General features: G+C 33.6%; 1 protein-coding gene across 1 annotated transcript in view; it reads right to left on the reverse strand.

The window, feature by feature from the left end:
• LOC111046943 (CCR4-NOT transcription complex subunit 1) overlaps positions 1 to 20,555 on the reverse strand; it is an 80,951-nt gene extending 60,396 nt beyond the window's left edge. The window contains 12 exon segments of the mRNA XM_039431257.1: positions 176 to 291; positions 1,035 to 1,171; positions 1,260 to 1,392; positions 2,152 to 2,392; positions 4,115 to 4,242; positions 4,856 to 5,050; positions 6,381 to 6,689; positions 8,523 to 8,683; positions 9,875 to 9,979; positions 10,664 to 10,844; positions 17,588 to 17,800; positions 20,179 to 20,555. Of these exon segments, the coding sequence (XP_039287191.1) occupies positions 176 to 291; positions 1,035 to 1,171; positions 1,260 to 1,392; positions 2,152 to 2,392; positions 4,115 to 4,242; positions 4,856 to 5,050; positions 6,381 to 6,689; positions 8,523 to 8,683; positions 9,875 to 9,979; positions 10,664 to 10,844; positions 17,588 to 17,800; positions 20,179 to 20,280 (2,021 nt within the window). The 5' untranslated portion in view covers positions 20,281 to 20,555.
• Between the last annotated feature and the right edge of the window lie 487 nt (positions 20,556 to 21,042).

The following is a 21,042-nucleotide window of genomic DNA, read 5'->3' on the forward strand; positions in this document are numbered from 1 at the left end:
GTATTATAATGCTATTTTATAATTATTTTCTTTAATTTGTGAATTTCATAGCTTAACACGTTACCAAAAGCAATGATGATACTGCAAGTAAGTAGAGAGCATTGCGACATGTAACAAAAGTGCAAATGATCTAATAAAATGAGCTAATGAACTATTTGACATTTGTAAAACTCACCCGGCACAACTCTGAAGGCAGAGTAGCATTGTTGTTATAGTCTCCTGTGGCAATTGTGCCGCTTTTGGAAGATTTTCATCTTTGACAATTCCACCCACTATTTGCGGACAGCGTCTCTGAAAAAATTCAAAAGATTTGAAAAATTGTTAAGCTATCATAGAAAGCTCAATCGACATAGTGAACGAGTGTGGTTCAAATATGTTTTGTCATGAAGTAATGATAGCATTGCTAACACTTTCTTATGATGTTTGCGGTTTGTAATGAAGTGGAGTGGAAGTAAGTTTCTTGAATTTAACATTAATTATTGGTCAAGGCTTACTAATTTTTGTATATTCCAATAAATCTTCCATTTACAAAATTGAAGTATTCAGAACTTCAAACTCTGTTAAGAGTATATCAACTTATTCTAGTCTGGAATCTAGCGGAAGGCTATATCTATTACACAGGGTCTGGCTGTCAGGCTTGTAATTCTACAAATATTTATCAACAATTCAATTAATTGTATAAATAAAATATGGATTCTATTTATTTTAAAAATGAGAATTAGTTATCAAATGAACCAATAAAAGCATGGAACTAAAATTAACATTACACAAAATTTACATAAAGCGATACGATCGCATAGTGTGATCGTATATTAGGCCTATGCTTAAAAAATGTTTGTATTATTTTGTTTGTATTGTTGCTCTCCCGATGTGTTTGTGAAATTCCAGTGAGATAAATGAGTTATCAAACTATTATCAACATATTCAAGATGATAAAAACATATAATTATATGGTAATGGAAAAGACAGGCTCATAGCCCTTAATATTCCATTATCCTACTATTATTATTACTAGTGATCGAATTGAAACGAACCTGCAAGAATTTGACACAGGCGGCAACGAATGGCTCTCCATGTTCCCGTATCTTATCGCCGAGCCACTTATCCAGCTTCAAATACTCTCTCCTCGAAGCCAGACAAGCCAGATCGATAATGAAAGGAAGTGATTGGAGTAATTGATAGCAATAATAGATTATAAAATAAATTGAAAAATGTTTAGAAAGTAATTTTAATTAGACAAGTCCAGTTTTATTCGAAATGAAATTTTAAAGCGTACAGTACCTTGAGGTCTTGTGCAATTTCCAAAATTCGAGAAAGTCTGACTTGATCGTAGTCACCCAGTAGATACCATTCTGCCATCGCATGCATAACCACTGGTTTCACAGCCACATTCTGAAACACATCAAATAATATTAATCATTCAAACTACTCAAAAAAATCTGTATTTATTACGTATTAAAAAACCACAAGTAGCCTAGTAATTTAGACTTGGAATCAGAAAACATCAATAGATAAAAACCATATATTATATGATTATAAAATGGGGCTCTAAACGACAAATGCTGCCTACTAGAACTAAAATTGGCTTCAATGCTCAGTTGTTATTTATAAAACCACTATAAACTTAAAACTGTAGTTTGAACAGAGCTCAACTTTGAACCAAGACTGAAGAGATTAATTTTTGTATAAAGCTGTATTTCAGGTACTATTATACTTGAATGAACTTCATAGAACTTCAATGTACTTTTGTTGAATAAAGGAGAAAACTCCTTTACTGATCAAAGTAATTCTACAAACTGGTGAAGCATTATAATAATATAAACTGAAAATTATATACTGTGTTTTAAGCAAAGCTTGCCCGATTTATTAATCTATTGTTTCAAGATACACAATTATTCATTAAAATGATTGGGGGAGGACCAACAGGTACAGCCCAATACTGTTCCTCCACCGAATTTCGATTTATAAACTAGCTAGAAAGGAGGTCATGTTTTAAACTTTATAAAATTTGTGGAGAAAAGGAATTAAAATTATAAAAGATGACGGAAAAAGGCAACTCAGTAAATACACATATTATAAAAACAAGATTTGAAAAAAATTAGTAAAACAGTTTGTTAAACGATAAAATTTGAAAGCAGTTAATACAAATACCTTGGCGCTCCAGGCAGCGTGCAGAATAGTATTGGAATTGGGATGACTGCCGAGAAAGAGCGGTATGAGCGAGGTGAGCAGTTCTGTGCGTAGCACATTCATGGGCCCAGACACGTGGATGAGTCCCAGAACGAGCACATCGGGGCAGTGTTGGATCGGAAACTTCATTATGTCCTGCACCTGCACATAGAGGCCGCGTTCCGAGAGACACAGCAGTGTCTCCACCAGGCTCAGGCAGCGCCTATCATTCACAAGCAAATCAAATTAATAAAACAAAATAATATACAATAATCATAAATTAAAGAAGGAGAACTAATGCTGAACTTGAAACATCAATAAGAGGTAGTAGATTAGTACGCTTTATAAAGGCACAGAGAATAAGATGGTTCGATCATGTTTACGGGATGAATGAAAAAGAATGTCAAAAATAGTGCTCAAAGAGAAACTCCACTCGAGAAGAAGAGGCAGAGAATACGATGGGAGGATGAGATCAGGGGCCTGTTTCACAACGCTACAAGCATTGCTTAGACCAGTTATAGAATAGACACGCTGGAAAGTCTAGCCTCTGAAGCCAACATCTACTGCCATATCGTCAAATCGTGACGTCATCATCGGATAGAAAACTTTCAGATTGTGTCTATTTCAGAGGGGTGTAAATTATTATTCATTAAAATGGTAAACTCCCGCTGCGCTCCCGCTGGAATAGACACAATCTGCTATGGAAAACAATGTAAACAAACTCTCCAGAAAAGTTTTCTATCCGATGCTGACATCACGATTTGGCGATATGGCAGTAGATGTTGGCTTCATCGACTTTCAGTATGAATATACAATAGGCCGTGTCTATTCTATAACTGGTCTAAGAAGCATTGTTACCAACCATGGTTACGGACAAGTACTTGTAGTTACAACTTACAAGTTACAATTATTTACGTTTCAAAAAAAAATTATAATTTACAAGTTTACAAGTCTACAAGTGATCAGTCTCCCTTAAGATACTAAACATAACCTATTTTCATGATAATTTACTTTTTTCATCCTTTAAAAGGGTTACTTGTACTGTTTTATAAGTACTTCAAATATTTGAAAGCATAATTTTTTTGTACAGTATACTTAATTGTTTGCTGAATTTGTAACCTACACAGTATATTATACTGTGTACATAGGTAGTATATGTACTATATATAATGTATACTATAATTTACACTGTGTATATATAAAATAATACACATAAAGTATAAGGTATACACATTAATGACTATTTTGGAGATTTATAAAAATAAATTTCCTAAAACATAAATTTACAAAATAATTAATTAATGATGAATATGGGACATTTTTGAATATTAGAAATAATAATTGAATATTTAAATAATAATAATTTTAATGATCACTTGGAAAACATTTACATAGCTTTCCACTTTGGTAAAAATTTCTTAGTTACGAACCATTGACTTTTACAAAAATTGTTGGCTGCAAGAAAATCTTTGTGAAACAGGCAAAATCACTTGTAAACTTGTAGAAATTCATTGTAACTAAAAGTTTACATGCTTTTGTGAAACGCTTGCAATGGGTTATAAAGGATGTAGGAAATTGATTGAAGACAGAGATGCTTGGAGGAATGTTGTGGAGGAAGCCGAAGCCCACACTGGGATGTAGAGGTAAAAAAATAATAAATTGAAAATATAGCAATAATAAGTTACTGGATACAAATGAAAAAATATTGGTGTGAATAAGGTTCAATTCTCTTAACATATTTCAACACAATATCCAGTCCAAAATTGATAGGCTACTAAAACTTCAGAATTTACAAAGATTATATTATAAATCTACTCGCAAGATCTAAGAACTCTATATTGAAGAACGTGTACTCAGGATAATTTTATATGAAAATCAATTTTCAGTATATCACTTTGTAGGTAGTGAAAAAAAATTATGAAAGAAAAAATTACTCTCCACTGACCATGAGGCAATTTCTTTGTTGTCATTTTCGGGAGGTGCTTTCAAGGCGTCGATTACAAACGTCTGCTGAATGTTATCAGCGAAGCAGAAAATGTCCGGGTTTCTCAAGCACTGCTGAATGAGCGACAGCTGCAAAAAACAAAACATCATCAATTCCATTTATTCAACAATAAATTAACTAATCAAATAATTTTTCTTCATAATGCACTTGAAACCTTCAATATGAGCGATTAAAAAAAATATATTCCGAATCAACATTATTACCATGAAAATTATCTTTCTAATCACCAAGTATTTACCAAGTAGAACATTCTAATGAGATTTATATTCTTTATTCTTAGAAAAAAAAACAAATTATAACAATTCAAAACAAAATTGGCGGCTTCTTTCATGGGCACTTGCCTATGAGCTATAACCACAGAATAGGTACAGAATGGAAACTGTCAATAAAACGCCTATCTAACCAATGCTTTTTACATGGCGCAAATACTAGACACGTCACGTGACCTTAGGAAGCTCCAATCCTGGTCTTCTGATTGGCTCGTGGCAGTGAACGAGATCAATAGATCCGGATCATTAAAGTGATCCGAACCTACCATCAATACTATTACAATGCGGCGCTTCCTAAGAAGATGACGGATTTTTGCGCCAGGGTACTAGCTTAGTTTCCATACTGTATGTATACTGTGCTATAACCTCGATTAAGCTTAACCACAATGAAACTTAACGTGGCTACACTAACCTGCGAGTCGGGATGCTTCCACGGTTTGTAGACTTGATCGGTGAATATTTTGTCCCAGTGAAAGGAGACATTGGGCGATGTTTGAATGCCCAACCTCAGGGCACTTACAATTAGATTCAGACCCTGCCTGTCCTTCACTATAAAATCGGCGTGATCCAGTTCAATCATTACTTCTGTCCATTGTAGGTTCGGTACCTGCCATAAAAAAGTGGAAAATATAACGATAAAAGAAAGCTCGAGATAGAAGGTAGAAGATAGAAGATAAAGATAAAAGGCTCGGTGTATGAGTCTGAGATAAAAAAGTGATAAATATTAAGATAAAAGATGATACACGAATCAATGATTGCTATCATTTTATACTATGCTATATTCATATAAATTACACATTCTTGAATAGCTCAAGCTTTGAGGGTTGAGTGTAAGAGAGGGCCGGCTGCGCCCTAACTCCGCCCTCCTAGGTAAAAATAAAGGCAGCCATTCTATTCTATTCTATTCTTAATTCAGGAGGCTCTTGACTCGAAGGCTCAACTCACACTTATGCGACTCAAGTCAAGGAAGAGACTCGACTCTAGTCGAGAGCATGTGTTTTCAAATGGTGACGTCGCGGCGAGACTAGAATAGACTGGTCTGAGTGTCACCATTTGGAGAAACACATGCTCTCGACTAGAGTCGAGTCTCTTCTCGACCTGAGTCGCGTAAGTGTGAGTTGAGCCAAAAAGTCAATCAAATTGAGACCCGTTTTGGTTTGATTGTTCATTGTTACCCACAAGATAATTTAATTTGCGTAATTTCAAGTTCAATAGATAGCTTAATCAAGAAGTTGATTTTCTTCCAAAATACATGATAATTAATTAATAATGATCACATTATTGTACGATTAAATTATGTATAATGATTAAATTATATATAATGATTAAATTATATATAATGATTAAATAATTATCATAATATTGTAGGCTCGGTACCTGTCATAGAAAAGTACTAGAGCTTGTGGAACAATGGGTTTGAATCTCGATTAGGGCGGATTACCACATATCATTATCAGTTAACGTATCCGTAATAGTCGTGAATTTATTCCAATAGTTTCTAAGGGCACTATTCATACTCGATTTATATTCTGTTAGCTGTTCTATTGATACCAGTGGAAAGTCAAGATAAATAGTTCAAGTTGCATTCAGTTATTAGTTGCATGCTATTAATAATCCATGTGATTCGAGATTTGTATTGATAGATTACTTTACAGTACTACAATTTTGTTCAAACACTTTTAAAGTTATCCTGTAAAAGTTGTCCTAGTCTACCCTTTTACTTTTAAAACATAATTGAACAGAACCTTTTAGATTATGGTCATGATGCCTAGATGTACTGGAACCGAGAGGGACTGAGACCCTCCCTATTAAAACTGTGAATTTTGGCATTAGAACTGACCAAGTCCTTGAGAGTCTGCACAAAGACGTGATAAAATAAAAGTGTGCTAGATAACATCTATTGTGTTTCAAACATTAATTTGGACTGTATTACTGACCAAGTCCTTGACAGTCGTAACAAAGACGTCGATCGCCCAGGTGGCGGGGGGCCCGTCAACAGCCGCCTTGTCGCCGCCCACTTGGACGCCGGTCGCATCCTTGGCGCCGTGCCAGTAGCCGGCCTGGTCGAGGCCCGTGTGAGTTCGCACCATCATCGCCAGGCAGCGCGCCACTGTGGCGGGGGTCAGCTGGGTGGCATCCGCACCACCACCCAGGGACAACAGGTGCTGGCGGCATGTCTCCACGCTTGCGCACAACGAGTAGCCAGTCTCTAGCAGCAGGTCGGCAAGTGATACTTGCGGCTCGTGCTGGAATCACATGTACACATGTTTAGTCTTTTTTATATTTGTAACATCTTATTGTGTTTTATTTGTTTCGTAATTCTTTGTAATTTTGTTTTGTCTTGTTTTGTGTGTTTTTAATAAATTGAAAATTGAAATTGATCCATCTTTCAAATCACAACTGTAACAATCACTCATGGCTATTGTTAAATGTAAAACGCAAATTTTGTACTAAAATAATACAAGAAGGGAAAGAGGTGACGTGGAAAAAAAGTGGAAGAGAAGAGTAGAAGAAGAGGAGTGAAGATATAATAGAGAGGATGATGAAGAGGAGGAAAGAAGAGATGATATCGCCCAGACTTAATTATGATTTGTAATATTGTATTTATAAATGAATGAATGATGAGGAAAAAAGGATAGGGGGAGAAAGAGGAGGAGCAAAAAGGGGAAGGACAAGAGAAGAGAATGAGAAGAAGCGAGGAGGAGAATGAGAAGAAAGGAGAAGAGGAAAGGAGGAGAAGGAGGAGGATGAGGAGGAAGAGGAGGAGGATGAGGATGAAAAAAGAGAGGAGGAGGGGGAGGACAAGAGGAGGAGGATGAAGAAGAGAGGAGGAGGAGGAGGAGGAAGAGGAGGAGGATGAGGATGAAAAAAGAGAGGAGGAGGGGGAGGAGAGGAGGAGGAGAAAAAGAATTGAAAGGAATTAGCCTGTTGTTTTCGTTTATCGTACAATTCATTAATTGTACAAAATGCAATTGATAAATAATAAAGAAATAGAAGGAGGAAGAGAAAGATAAGAGAGTTGCGGAAAGAAGAAAGGAGCGTAAAGAAGAAAAAAAGAAACCAAAGTTAGTGGAAGGAAATGAGAACAAAATAGAAGTTCATTTCTAGGTGTATGCTGAGATCTAATATAGCTGTAGACAGATTTCTTTTTAGATGTAGAGTGATCTGAGAAAGTGAGAACTTGAGAGAAAGAGGACTAGAAACAGCAAAACAGACTGTGAGGAGAAGTAGTAGAAGGAAAAGGAGGAGAATGAGAATGAAAAATGATAAGAAGGGGAAAGAAGAATAAGATTCTAGGGGAAAAGAAAAAGAAGTATGATAAGCAGAACAAGAAAAATATTCAAATACACAAGAAGAAGAAAGAAGGAGACTGATCCTTGAATAGAATAGAGAGAAAATAGTTGAAGAGATTTGTGGTGAGAAGCTATTATTTTACAGTAATTTCTACATAAAACTTTCTTATATATCAATTTTCTATATACAGTACATAATTCTGTAACTGTACTCGTACACTTCTCTTCCAGCCACTATTCAAGAAAAAAAAATCAATTTTGAATTTCAGCGGTATCCTTCAATAGCATACCATCAGTAGGGTCATGCATCTTTCAATTTTGAATTTCAACAGTATGATGTTAATAGGATACCATCAGTAGGATTATTGCATCTTTCAATTAGGTATTCAAGGATGCAATCGGATGCAATTGTGATTGTGATGTATTATTGCCAGACATCATATGTGATCGATTTATCAGTAATAGTAAGTAATAGGTACTGAAAAAGGTAGGTTTAAAATATTAAAAGTAAATGCTGTATTCCTATCAATTATTCAATGATGCAATTAAAATTGTAATTCATTATTGTTAGACATCCTAAATGATCGATTTATCAGTGATAATAAATACTGAAAAAAGTAGGTTTGAAATATTGAAAGTGAAGGCTTTATGCTTAGAATTGGACTGTTGTATAAAATAGAATTGGAATAGTTTCGAGCCTGTGGTTCTTTTCTAGAAGTTGTATAATTCTGATGGAATAAATAAATAATAATTTCTTTGTTGAATAAATGAATAGATTCAATTTACCATTGTATTAGCCATTGATGATGAGTCTTGACTCAATTTGTCCATGGGCAGGTCAGTGCTGGAAGGGTAGAGCAATGGCGCGAGTACCACCGGCACCAGTTCTCGCGGAAAATCCCTTCGCAAGTTCTTCAGAAACACTTCTTTCACTTCCGTTGTAACACCTAAAACAACAATGTTACTATATTATAAACAATATAATTTAAATTATATCTTGTCAGATAGTTCCCTATCATACCCCAAGTTAGATAAGATTAGGAAGATATTCAGTCATGAGTCATGAACAAATAATATTATTAAACTTTCAGTTTTGTGGATCATTATACTTACATGAAGAGGCATCTCACCCCCAGACAGGGCTTTCCCATGGGGTAAAAATGCCTACAATGATTTGCTTTGTATACAGTTTTTAAGGAATAATTGAATGAATGCCATTTATTTATTATATTAAAAGGCACAGCAGGCTGGTGCACAAAATCATACCTTCTCAACTTTAATTCAAGATTTAAAATCATACAAGATATCATCTATTTATTTGAAAAGTATACGACGTGTAAAGACTCACAGAAACTCTATGAAGAGACTTCATTTACACAGATAATACATTCTATCAATACAATAAAATAAATACTATAACTACTTTCATCTGCCAAAAAAACCTCTATTTAAGACAGGTGTCTCTGTTATAAAATTTGATATAATACATAAACGTTGAGTTGTTACAAAATAACATAAAATTGATATCAACGTTTTAAAACACAGAAAAAACATAATCAGTAATAATAGTGACTTTATTCAGGTTGAAAATTGTATATTAAAAATAATCATCTAATTCTGTTAAAAATAAAAACTAAGAAATTCTTAAAACACGCTCCTGATGTTGAATGATGAAAGCTAATTCTGGTTTCAGTTGATTACTAGCCTATCAATTGAAGAAGGTCAAAGTTAATAGAATAAATAAATATTAAGAAGTTTCTGTGGATCATCAAATTTTACACACAGACTTAACCTAATGGACTCTTGTATAAATTGGAATAGGAACAGTTTTGGGTTTAAAACTATAAATCCTTTCCGGAAATGTTTTAATTATAAATGATGGAATAAGTAAATAACAGCAACAACGAACATAAACATTATCGTTGGATAAACAGAGAAAAATGATAAGACAAAAAATATTATTCTCTCAAGTAGATCAGCTCTCATCAACTACTTTTAACAAAGACTGCACATTTAGGGAACTATCAATGATTCATTTACCTGTGATTGTTGAAAAGTTATCCGATAATAAAGCCACATTAATATGGAGAGATTTTCATGACATAACTTTAAAATAATTTGAAGTAACAATTGATTACCAAAATGCTCACTGGATGCGAACAGCACACTGCTCAGGATCAAATGGAGTACTTCAGGTGTTGTGTCGTGGAGTCCACCGTCCGGTAAAGTTGTACTTCCAGTTTCTGTAAACCACAAAAAATTACAATTCAATACATTAAGTTTACATTGAAACAAGTTGATAACTACTTAGAAAAGTTAAAGTTCACTTAGAATCAAGTTCATGATATATTATAATTTATAGTATTTTGACATTATTATGATCTAAGTTAAGGAGGCAGTTGTGGGTTCAACCTGTTGTTTCCAAAGAGATATTGTAAATAAATAAATAAATAAAAAAGTTCACCTTCAAAAAAGCTTACTAATAAAAACTGAGTTTATAAGGGTTCAATTCAATTCATAATTGATACATTTTGTATTTTATCCTCAAGCATGAAAAGTAGTGTTTAGCATTAGCGATATTCATTCATGAAAAAATTGTGTCCAGTATATCCATCAATCCTTGAGCAGCAAGATAGGTTTTGTCTAAGTGTAACCTAACCAAGAGTGGAAAAAGTGTCCAAATACAAGTACTAAAGCGTCAAAAGGAGAAGTGTAACCCAAATAAGATTTGAATCTTCTGTAATCTGTATTTAGAATAGTGCCATTAGAATCCTATCAACTCTAAACTCACAAATCAATTTTGCCATCCATGATGAAATGAAAAGAGTTACATAGTAGGCCTAATCTAATGTAGTCAAATAGTTCACTACTACATGATTCTCTACTGTAGTCAATCTTCATCTATCCTGATAAACGCATTTACTTACCAGAATTTATATAAACCCGAATAAGATCTGGTAATTTTTGACGAACAAACTGTGTGGCAAAGATAAGAGTTTCCGGATTTGACGAGTGCAGTAAGGCAAGGCCAAATACGACTTCTTGAACAGGCGTGAGTTTGAGAACTTTGCTTAGTGTAGGAAGCAATTGATTTGACGGTTTTAAGGTCTGAAAACAAACAAAAACACATTAGAGAAGTGCTAATATTTTCTACAGTTATGGAATAAGAAATTTTTAAATAAAAGATGAGCTGAAATAAAATAAAACATGTAAAATCCTCCCATATCAATAAGAAACTCACATTATTACTACAACACACACACAAGCCTAGGTCTCATTTGATGGGAGGATTAGAACATATAATATCATTGATGAACTGTAGTTGTAACCCGTGCTTCGCAATGAGTGAAAAATACACAATACAAAATTATACGAGGAATATTCATTGAAGTTCAAAATTAGAGAAGGCCAAAATATTTCCATTTCTGGTTAACGTATTCCTCACGTTAAATGGAAAAGACTTAGAAATTGTCAAAAAACCACAGATTTATTGATACTTAGATTTATTGAGTTTATCAGAGATCGACAATGGTGTAATAACCGAAACCGGTCTTTCTAAGTATCAATAAATCTGTGTTTTTTGACAATTTCTTAGTCTTTTCATTTAATATGAATAGTTACCACAATAACAACTTCTCAACTAAACAAAAAATATTCCTCACGTCTTAATTCTAGACTACTTATTATAATGAATTAACTAAAACTTGAAATACATTATTCAACACTAATGATAGAATATAAATTGAATTGTTGGACTCTATGAATTATGAATATTTAATTAAAACTAATATTATAGATTTTTTCATTTATGGGACAAGCTTGAAATTGCAACAGCCCTATGAGGAACGAGGTTTTTCTTTTGACAGTCATCTATAACCTAATGTGTTGCATTTAGGGCCGTTTGCACAGTGACAGTTTAAACTAAATTTAATTTTAAACTGGATTAAATCCGTATCAAGTCTAGTTTGTTATAATGTGTTTCATTTTGAGTCTAAGCCACCAGCTGATTGAATCGAGTTTAAGCTTTGACTGTGCAAACTGCCCTTGAAGTTTAAACCTGGATTAGCGTTAAACGGGAATAAGGGCCTTTAGCACTATAGCACTTGATGGTTAGATTAGATGGTTAATATTATTGTAAAATATAATACAGGGTGATTCATAATTATGGTAAAATAATTTAATACGTGATAGTAAAGGTAAAAATAAGAAAAAAAGTTCCTATAAACATATATCCATAAACGCTTCATTAGCGAGCTATACAGGGTGAAAGATTTCGCCTGGAATTCAGTTCCTCTGGTGAAATACACCGATGCTGAATTGTTTGGGGACTAGTTTTTGAAAAACCTATGCTGGATTCAAATGGAAAAATATCTGAAAAATTGAATAAAACTAGTCTGGAAGCTGTAGTGTGAGTAGTTTTTGAGAAAAAAGTTGAAATATGCAAAAAATCTAAGTAGAAAAACAGAGACTTCTACGTTTGATGCCCAAAAACTTTCTTTAATGACCAGTAAACGAATAATTTTTTGCGATAAAAATTGTAGAGAATTAAATTCTGAAAAAAATTATGTAAGCTGTGTAAACTAAATTAAATGAAAGTTAGATAAAATGTATTCTTATGTAGAACATTACACCACAAAATTTGCTGTTTTATGAGGAGAGAACTAATAACTCATAGGTTGCAGCTGATTGCAAATAGAACATTGATTTTAAGAACAGCTGTTCCAAAACAGCTGATTTATTTTGTTTTAAATAAAAAAAAAATATTTAAAATAAATTATCAGCTGAAAATTATTTTCAGAAATATTTTAGCTCACTGTTGAACAAAAAACAAACTGTAAGTTAGGCCTACTGTAGCCGCGCTGTGTTTTTTGTTTAATCTATTAACCAGTTATTTGTAAGCATTTCACTTTGCTTTTGTGTTAAGTGTTAACTTTTTAAAAAATGACAGGTAATTATAGACATTATTCATGCATTTAATGTATGGAATGGGACACTACTGTAAGGCCAGTTTCACACGGCAGAGACCTCGCTCCTGGAATATCATATTACGGAAGATCATATTTCATATTTTGCAGCTCTCCTGTACTTTCACATGGGGATCTTACGAATAAGCCGACAGATCTAACAACTACGCCGACGATTGTTCAAAGTATGACTCATCACTTTTTCTCAAAGTCTAACTTCCTTAAAAATATAGATAGAAGATTTCTGATTTCGGATTTGGATTCAGCGACCCCAAATTCTTTAAAGCGTAAGTCCCATTTTCAAAAATACCCGAAAACAAGGAAGTTATAGCTGTTTTTAATATAGCTTTCCATTATCATATGATTATATAGTACGTACTAAGATAATAATACTCCTGCCTCACAAAGGGACAGGCAAAGGTTTTAAGAAGTTTTTGAACACCTGAGAAGTTTAAACATAAACATTTTTAATTTTTAAAAGTTCTAGTTTTCCAAAAAAATATTGAACTATGAAAAGATGAATCCAAATATGAAATCATAAATCATCTCCACTCATCACCCAATAAAATGGGAGGAAAAGGAATGTTGTACAGTAAAATTCACTGAATTTCAATTGTCATTCAACAATCCAATTTATCAGGTTCAAATCGTTGAATATCACTTTAAATTCCCAGCAATTATTGACTATTTCTTTTCACAATCAGAAAAATCTATTATGAACATACAGTATAAACATTGTGCTGATCTGAATCGATCTATGGTAATAATAGGAATTGAAAGAATAGAAAATGTCATGGCATTCCAAGTAGTGATGTCTGTGTATTAGAACTGCTGAGTTGATAATGCATACTGAAAAAAAGTCATGAATAGCTCAGACCAGCCTGGCCTGTGATGAACCTGTATAAACAATTCATAGAATTCTTAGAATTCATAGGAACGGTAAAAAATCAATTTTACGAAAATCGATGTACATGTAACTGGATTTAGAAGATCAATACGATTCTCTATCACAATTTAATCATAGAAATGCTTAAGTGAAAACGTTGGGCGCAAACCTTCTGCCATGAGGAGACAAATAAATTTATGAAAAGCTTGATAGCTTGAATAGTGATCTGATATTTGTTACACGTTTTTATTCTAAGACATAATATGTCTTAGACTAATTTTAATGTTTCTTCAATCGGCAGGAAAACTTTGGTTTTTCAAAGTTATCTTACTCCCTTATTTTGGGGTATTTTCAGAAATCAAGATAAATAACCTACCAAATTTCCTACACGAATACAGTGTTATAATAGCTACAGTACTTACGTACTGTATAGTACAGTACCTGTTCGTTTTTACCGTATAATTATATGATAATAGAAAGCTTTATTAAAAACAGCCATAACTTCCTTTTTTTCGGATATTTTCGAAAACGGGACTTACGCTTTAAAGAATTTGGGGTCGCTGAATCCAAATCCGAAATCAGAAATCTTCTATCTACATTTTTAAGGAAGTTAGACTTTGAGAAAAAAGTGATGAGTCATACTTTGTGGAAACGTCGGCATAGTTGTTAGATCTTGCCTCTGCTTGCCTCGAGGGGAAAAGACGTGACAAAACGAGGTTCCTGGATAGGAGTCACCATGTGAAAGACACGATTTGACTCAATGTACTTCGACAAAAAAACGTGAACACTGTTCAGTGTTCAAGTTGCACGTCTCCTATCGTGTGAAAGAGGCCTAATAGTACTGAAGCAAGACGTTTGTATCAGGAGAACTTTCCTAACCGAGTATGTCCAAGTTCAAGGTTTTTTGCCACTATTCATCAACGTCTGTCTGAAACAGATTCTTTGATATCCAAAGAGCACATTTATGCAGGCAGACCCCGATCTACTAAGACTGTTGAGTTAGAAGAACAAGTTCTTAATGAAATTTATGAACATCCCGAGAAGAACACGAGAGAATTGACAGTGCAGTTTAATGTCAATCAATCTATTATTTGGAGGATACTAAAAGAGCAACAATTACATCCATACAACCTCCAGAAAGTTCATACTCTATTGCCACGAGACTGTATTCCCCGTGCTGGTATTTGCCGATGGTTTTTAGTAAAACTTGTTTACCCAAACTTTTTAACAACCGTTTTATTTACCGACGAGGCACACTTTACAAGAACAGCTATCGTTAACGTCCACAACTAACATATTTGGGCAGCTGAGAATCCTCATGCCATCAATCCTAATCTTCCACAACATCAGTTTTCAGTAAACATTTGGGCAGGAATCATAGGAGATCATCTACTTCTGTTCGAGCTTCCTCCCAGGCTTAATGGCATAATCTACTAGTCTTTTGGTATAAGTTTAATGTCATTTAGATATGCTACTTTCATATAAAAAAAACGTTTCATAAAAACCGAATATTTTATTTGCAATCAGCTACAACTTATGAGTTATTAGTTCTCTCCTCATAAAACAGCAAATTTTTGTTGTGTAATGTACTACATAAGAATACATTTTATCCAACTTTTATTCAAATTTAGTTTACACAGCTTACATAATTTTTTTCAGAATTGAATTCTCTACAATTTTTATCGCAAAAAATTATTCGTTTACTGGTCATTAAAGAAAGTTTTTGGGCATCAAACGTAGAAGTCTCTGTTTTTCTACTTAGATTTTTTGCATATTTCAACTTTTTTCTCAAAAACTACTCACACTACAGCTTCCAGACTAGTTTTATTCAATTTTTCAGATATTTTTCCATTTGAATCCAGCATAGATTTTTTCAAAAACTAGCCCCCAAACAATTCAGCATCGGTGTATTTCACCAGAGGAACTGAATTCCAGGCGAAATCTTTCACCCTGTATAGCTCGCTAATGAAGCGTTTATGGATATATGTTTATAGGAACTTTTTTTCTTATTTTTACCTCTACTATCACATATTAAATTATTTTACCATAATTATGAATCACCCTGTATAGTCCTATTTGGTACTATGGTAACCTTATCTAAATTTGGGAGAGGAATTAGCACAAGGTTACCTTATTATTTCTCTTCCCATCATTTTTGATGATGTACTTGTTATATGAATCAATAAAGAATAACGAATATCAGAACCTAATTGTAGCATCGTGTTTATACTGGTTGTGTTGCCTGATCTTATGAAGTAGGTACTGATACTGTATTGTACAATAATATTGAATGTCTAGGGACCACTTTAGGCCCAGTTCTCAGTTTAAGTCTAATGCCGCATCCATATGTTGGCCCTTATGACGACCAGCGCCAGAGTGTGGATGGGTGGTTTACCAGCGCTGGCATTCATTGGCCTTCGTTGGCTATCGCTCCGATTTTTTTCAAGAGTAGGCCAGCCCAGCGAAGGCCAATGAAGGCCAGCGCTGGTAAACCACCCATCCACACTATGTCAACCAATGCGTGCTGTTCCCGGTTTTGTCATCTGCTCTGCTGTATTTTCTGTGTAATTAAGATGCTATAGGCCTAATTGTTATTAATTATTATTGAGTTACTTCTTTTATTGTGTTAATTTTAGTTAATATTTTTAATTTCCATCTTGGATATGTCACTGGCTACCACTGGCCTTGATAGGGGGGCACTGGTGACAGTTTGCAGTGTGGATGGCAAAATTATTCAGTCTCTTTTTTCAGCAAATCACTATTGATCTTCTGCGTGCAAACCTCTTCTATTCTCCCAACCAACCTTCGTGTTACGCTCGTTCGAAGTCTTGTCCTGCCCATTGTGGACTATGGCAGCATGGTCTACAATGACATGACTGAGGAGAGCCTAATATGAAATTGCAGCGTGCATTGAACTATGCAGTTAGGTTCATATATTATGATGCAAGAAGGGATGGCCATATCACACCTTTCTATAGGAGACTGCAATGGCTGAAACTGAAGGACCGGAGACAGTACTTTATATTATGTCTTGCATATCACCTAGTTGTCGAGGGCAAGAGTCCGCAGTATCCGAAAGAGAGATTAACCCCTCTTGCGCACATCCACCACAGAAACACACGGCAGCACCAGTATTTCCTACAAATTCCACTCCACCGCACAGTTATGTACAACTCCTCAATTACTGTAGTAGCGTCCCGACTGTGGAACAATCTTATCGCCAGAGTTGTTTTTCTCACCAAGCTTCTATTTCTATATCGAGGCTTCTGTCATCATTAATAAATGGTACATTAGCATACGGTCATTATGATTGGCAGGGTTTGGTGCATTCATGCTCCTATTTCATGCACAGTTTCATAATTACTTCTCTTCTTTTTATTAAAAGTCTGATCACAATGTTTTGTAATAGAACAACCTTCATAGTTCATTTCTAATCTATTTCATCTACCCTCTATTGTATTGTATTATGAAGTTGAATATTTGATGGTACCTATACTTTCATGATAAGTTTCATTCCACATGGATGCAAATAACAACTTTTTTTCCTCTAGTATTGCTAATGTGATCTAGTAAAATGTAGATGACTTAATATACTATATTATTTTCTTTCATATTTGTAATTGATCAATACTGATGAGGAACTGTTAAATAATTATTTATCTCTCAAGTTTGATTTAATTTTATATTGTCAATTTTTGTAAATGTTACCATAGGCAACAGCCTTGTAATGATTATCAATAAATATATCTATCTATTCTTTGGAGGAGTTTGTCACACATGATTTTTAATCAAGTGTTATGAATATTTTACTGACTTTGTTAATGACTGTATGGTCTGATAACAAACGAATTAAATCTATCTATTGAATGTTGTATAGTTGAGTAGTTGAATGTATATTTTTTGACAATGCCTATTGCATTTGATTTGGTTGAATAAAATCATTCTTATTTTTATTCTATATGGAGTACAGCTAGTTTAGCTTGTAATAGTAGTTTAGCTACCTTTTGATGGTAGAGCGGTCGATCGATGGCAAAACAGAGATTGGAGACGAGGGCCGGCTTGGCGAGCAGAGCGGCGCACTCCTGAGCCAACAGCTGCACCTGAGGAGTAGGACCTGAGGACCACTGCGCATGCGCACTGCCACTCCACTCCACCGCCGACAGCAGGCAACGTAACAGATGCCGGTCTGCTTCACAACCGTAAAGGCTGGTCAACTGCAACAACACACCATTACAATCAATCATAGATTTCGTCAATAATAAAAGTAATACATTCACACGTAATTATTTTTATAGACATAGTGCTAAATGCACCGAGCTAAAATTTTTCAATTAATTTTTTGTTTCTCAGACTTATTTTTTCTGAGGTTAAATAATATTTCTATCATTAATTGTAATTTTCCAGTGCTTAATTTATTGTTTATTTTATGTTAGAAGCCTCTCGCTGATGATAGCTGTGATGATACAACAATGTAAGTCGATTGTGTATGTGCATGCATGATCTACCGTGATTTCGCATGTTCTGCGTTAGTAACCAGTATTACGCGAGAAACTTGTTAAGCTGCGTTTACACAAAAGTTATTAACAAAATGTTAATAAGTTAATCCTTAAAGATTCTATTTGATTGAACGGAACTTGACAAACACATATTTTCATCATGTGTATGATAAGTTATGTTCAATCTAATAGAATCTATCAAGTTATAAACATATTGCTAATAGCTTTGGTGTAAACGCAGCTTAAGTGTGCCATTGTATGGTATTGGTGCTTGCAAGAGGGCCAGTTTCTTTGAGTTTCTTGATCCAGCCTAAAAACCTCTTGAGACCACTAAACTGAAGGTTGTGGACATTCTGTGGTAGGGAAAAAAATCAAACATATGCATTCAGATGCGAACAGAAATATGCAGACAAACGAATATGTAAACACCTGAAATAGCTTTCATCAATACTAATATGCCTTATTTTTGTTCAATTATAAGTTTCTTGATATGGTTCATCAAGTACAATTTACCGATTCACCCTCCATCTGCCTGCAGACGTCCGTCTGTTGTGTGCGTTTGCCTTTAGACAAAAGCGATAGCTCTATTCTTTTTATTCAATTCATCTCAGTTGGATAATAAGTATTTTTCATGGAAAATAACTGTATTGACGAATAAAATGTATTTGAGATAGTATTGATTATTATTTACAAGAATCATGACTTAATATCAGAAAAGGAGGTAACTTGGTATGCACTATATAAGACAGTGAAAACAGAAAAATGGCAACACTGCTTTCCAATCTCAGACACTGACTTTATAATGTGAATCTCACTATAGGTAGGTAAACTACATCCTAATATAATATGACTGCACAATGCGGTTCTAAGACATATCTTAATAACACGATAGGCCTAGAAAAATTAATGGACAGTTTCTACATAATAAATGGAAAAGAACTGAAAGAAATTAGACTGGTGAATGGTAAATCATACACATCAAAGAAGGCAGAGAATCACAAATCAGTTATTATTGAGAGTCAAAAACATTTTTTTTCTTAATTAAAAAAATACTATTGTTTTTATTCCGGGAGAATAGAAGAAAAATCCTATTTGAAAATTGCCAAAATTTTACTTGGGTAATTTAATGAGTCAATCAGAAAACCAAGTTCACTATAAATATTTATAACAAATTCAGATAAGTTTAAAAAGTGTTAAAAAACAAACAGTATCTACATCTATTTCTAAAAGTTTAATGATTTTAATATTGGAAGCTTTTTAATAAAAACTTCAATGCTTTAAAGAAAAAAGAGTAGAACAAGTTATCATGAACTTGTGTGGTATCCAATCTTCAAGTGTTAACAGAATGATCCTAATTTTTCAACAAAATAGTATAAGCTATGATTTCATAAATAATTTGAATTTACAAAAAAAAATCATTTAATTTCAAGATAGCCTACATTGGTAGGCTACACTACTCAATAAAAATTCAAAAAGCGTAGTAGAAGTTCAGTGATAAACTACAATATAATATTTCCATTATAAATTAAAGCTAAATTAAATCAATATAATTGTTCATTTAGCCAATTGCAAAGTTTAAATTTTACGGAAGGAAGCAAGATAATATTTTTTTCATAATTTAAAGTTGTGTAATTAGCAATAATCCTCAATATTCTCTTATCAATACAAACAGCTTGTAGATTATTCTACCATCAAGTAGGTTATTCATACAGAACAATTAGAGTATTAGATGAATAATATAGCACAGTTAAACCATTAAATAGTTTTAATAAAAGATTTCCAGAATAACTGAAATTAATCTCAAAGTAAAATGATTTTCAGATTTCTATCTTTCAATTTCCAGGATACCCTACCTAACCGATGACGTGAATTGGTTATGTTCTAACAAGTTCAATTACTTCCCAGTTGGCTAATAATCACTCGTATATATTATTCAAGTAAGCAATGCTCAAAAAGATAGATGTATTGAATTATTAAAAAAACATTAGAAATATAAATGGAATTAGTTCAATTGATAAAGTTATAATAAATCATAACAATGGAAACAGGAAATCGCAACAAGAAGTAGCGCCACAGCCAGTAGAGGATTAACTTACTTGAGATATTTCCTGTACGCTGGATTTGTAATTTTTCTTCGATAAATTCGTAACCAAATAACTTATTTGTGACAAAGTAAAAGACAACGAGTCCAGGTTCATAGTTCCATGAATACGGCCTCGAAAGCTTCAAACTTGTTTGAAGCTTTCTTAGGTATCCACGAAATGCTTCCCTGGCAAAACTGGCTAATAAATAAGAAATAATCAGGATATAAGCAAAAGTTTAAGTCCAACATCGGGATGAATATAAATCTACCGACTTCAGATTAACATGATTTCACTAGAAACACTGTAGACAAAACTATTATACAAAATTTCTCTGGTTTCTGTACAACTCCACTTCATTTCTGATTCTGTTCTCGTTTACCCCCACTCTAATCCAAAAGATTTTTTTTTTTGGTAACGTCCTTCCGTCCAACAAAATCAAGATGGCACTGACCATAGGTTATCTTTGGGCATGCGTAATTGAAAGACCATTAGTACTGTTGAGTGCCACTTGGCGTGACTTGGTATGGAGGCACTATAGTGAGGTCCACGTTGTAATGGCAATGTAGGAAGAAAGGAGAAAAGGGTTGCGAGATCTCAGCCTTGCCATCCAAACAGCTGATACTGGTATATCTGATAAATGTAACTGTTCATTATTGTTGAAAATAGTTAATAATATTTTATTTGTCAAGAAAATATATTTTTTAAAGATGTAATAATAATTATATTTTCATGATTGAGATAAAAAAATTTGTCAATTACCTAAGGAAAGTACTGCTTTCCGAAAAAAGGTACCCCTATTTCTATATTGAAATATTATATATTTATATTCATTATATAAATATTCTATAATTTTCTATATTATAAAATTCCTATACG

The sequence above is a fragment of the Nilaparvata lugens genome, chromosome 6, assembly GCF_014356525.2.
Source record: "Nilaparvata lugens isolate BPH chromosome 6, ASM1435652v1, whole genome shotgun sequence".
In the NCBI taxonomy this organism is placed as follows: domain Eukaryota; kingdom Metazoa; phylum Arthropoda; class Insecta; order Hemiptera; family Delphacidae; genus Nilaparvata; species Nilaparvata lugens.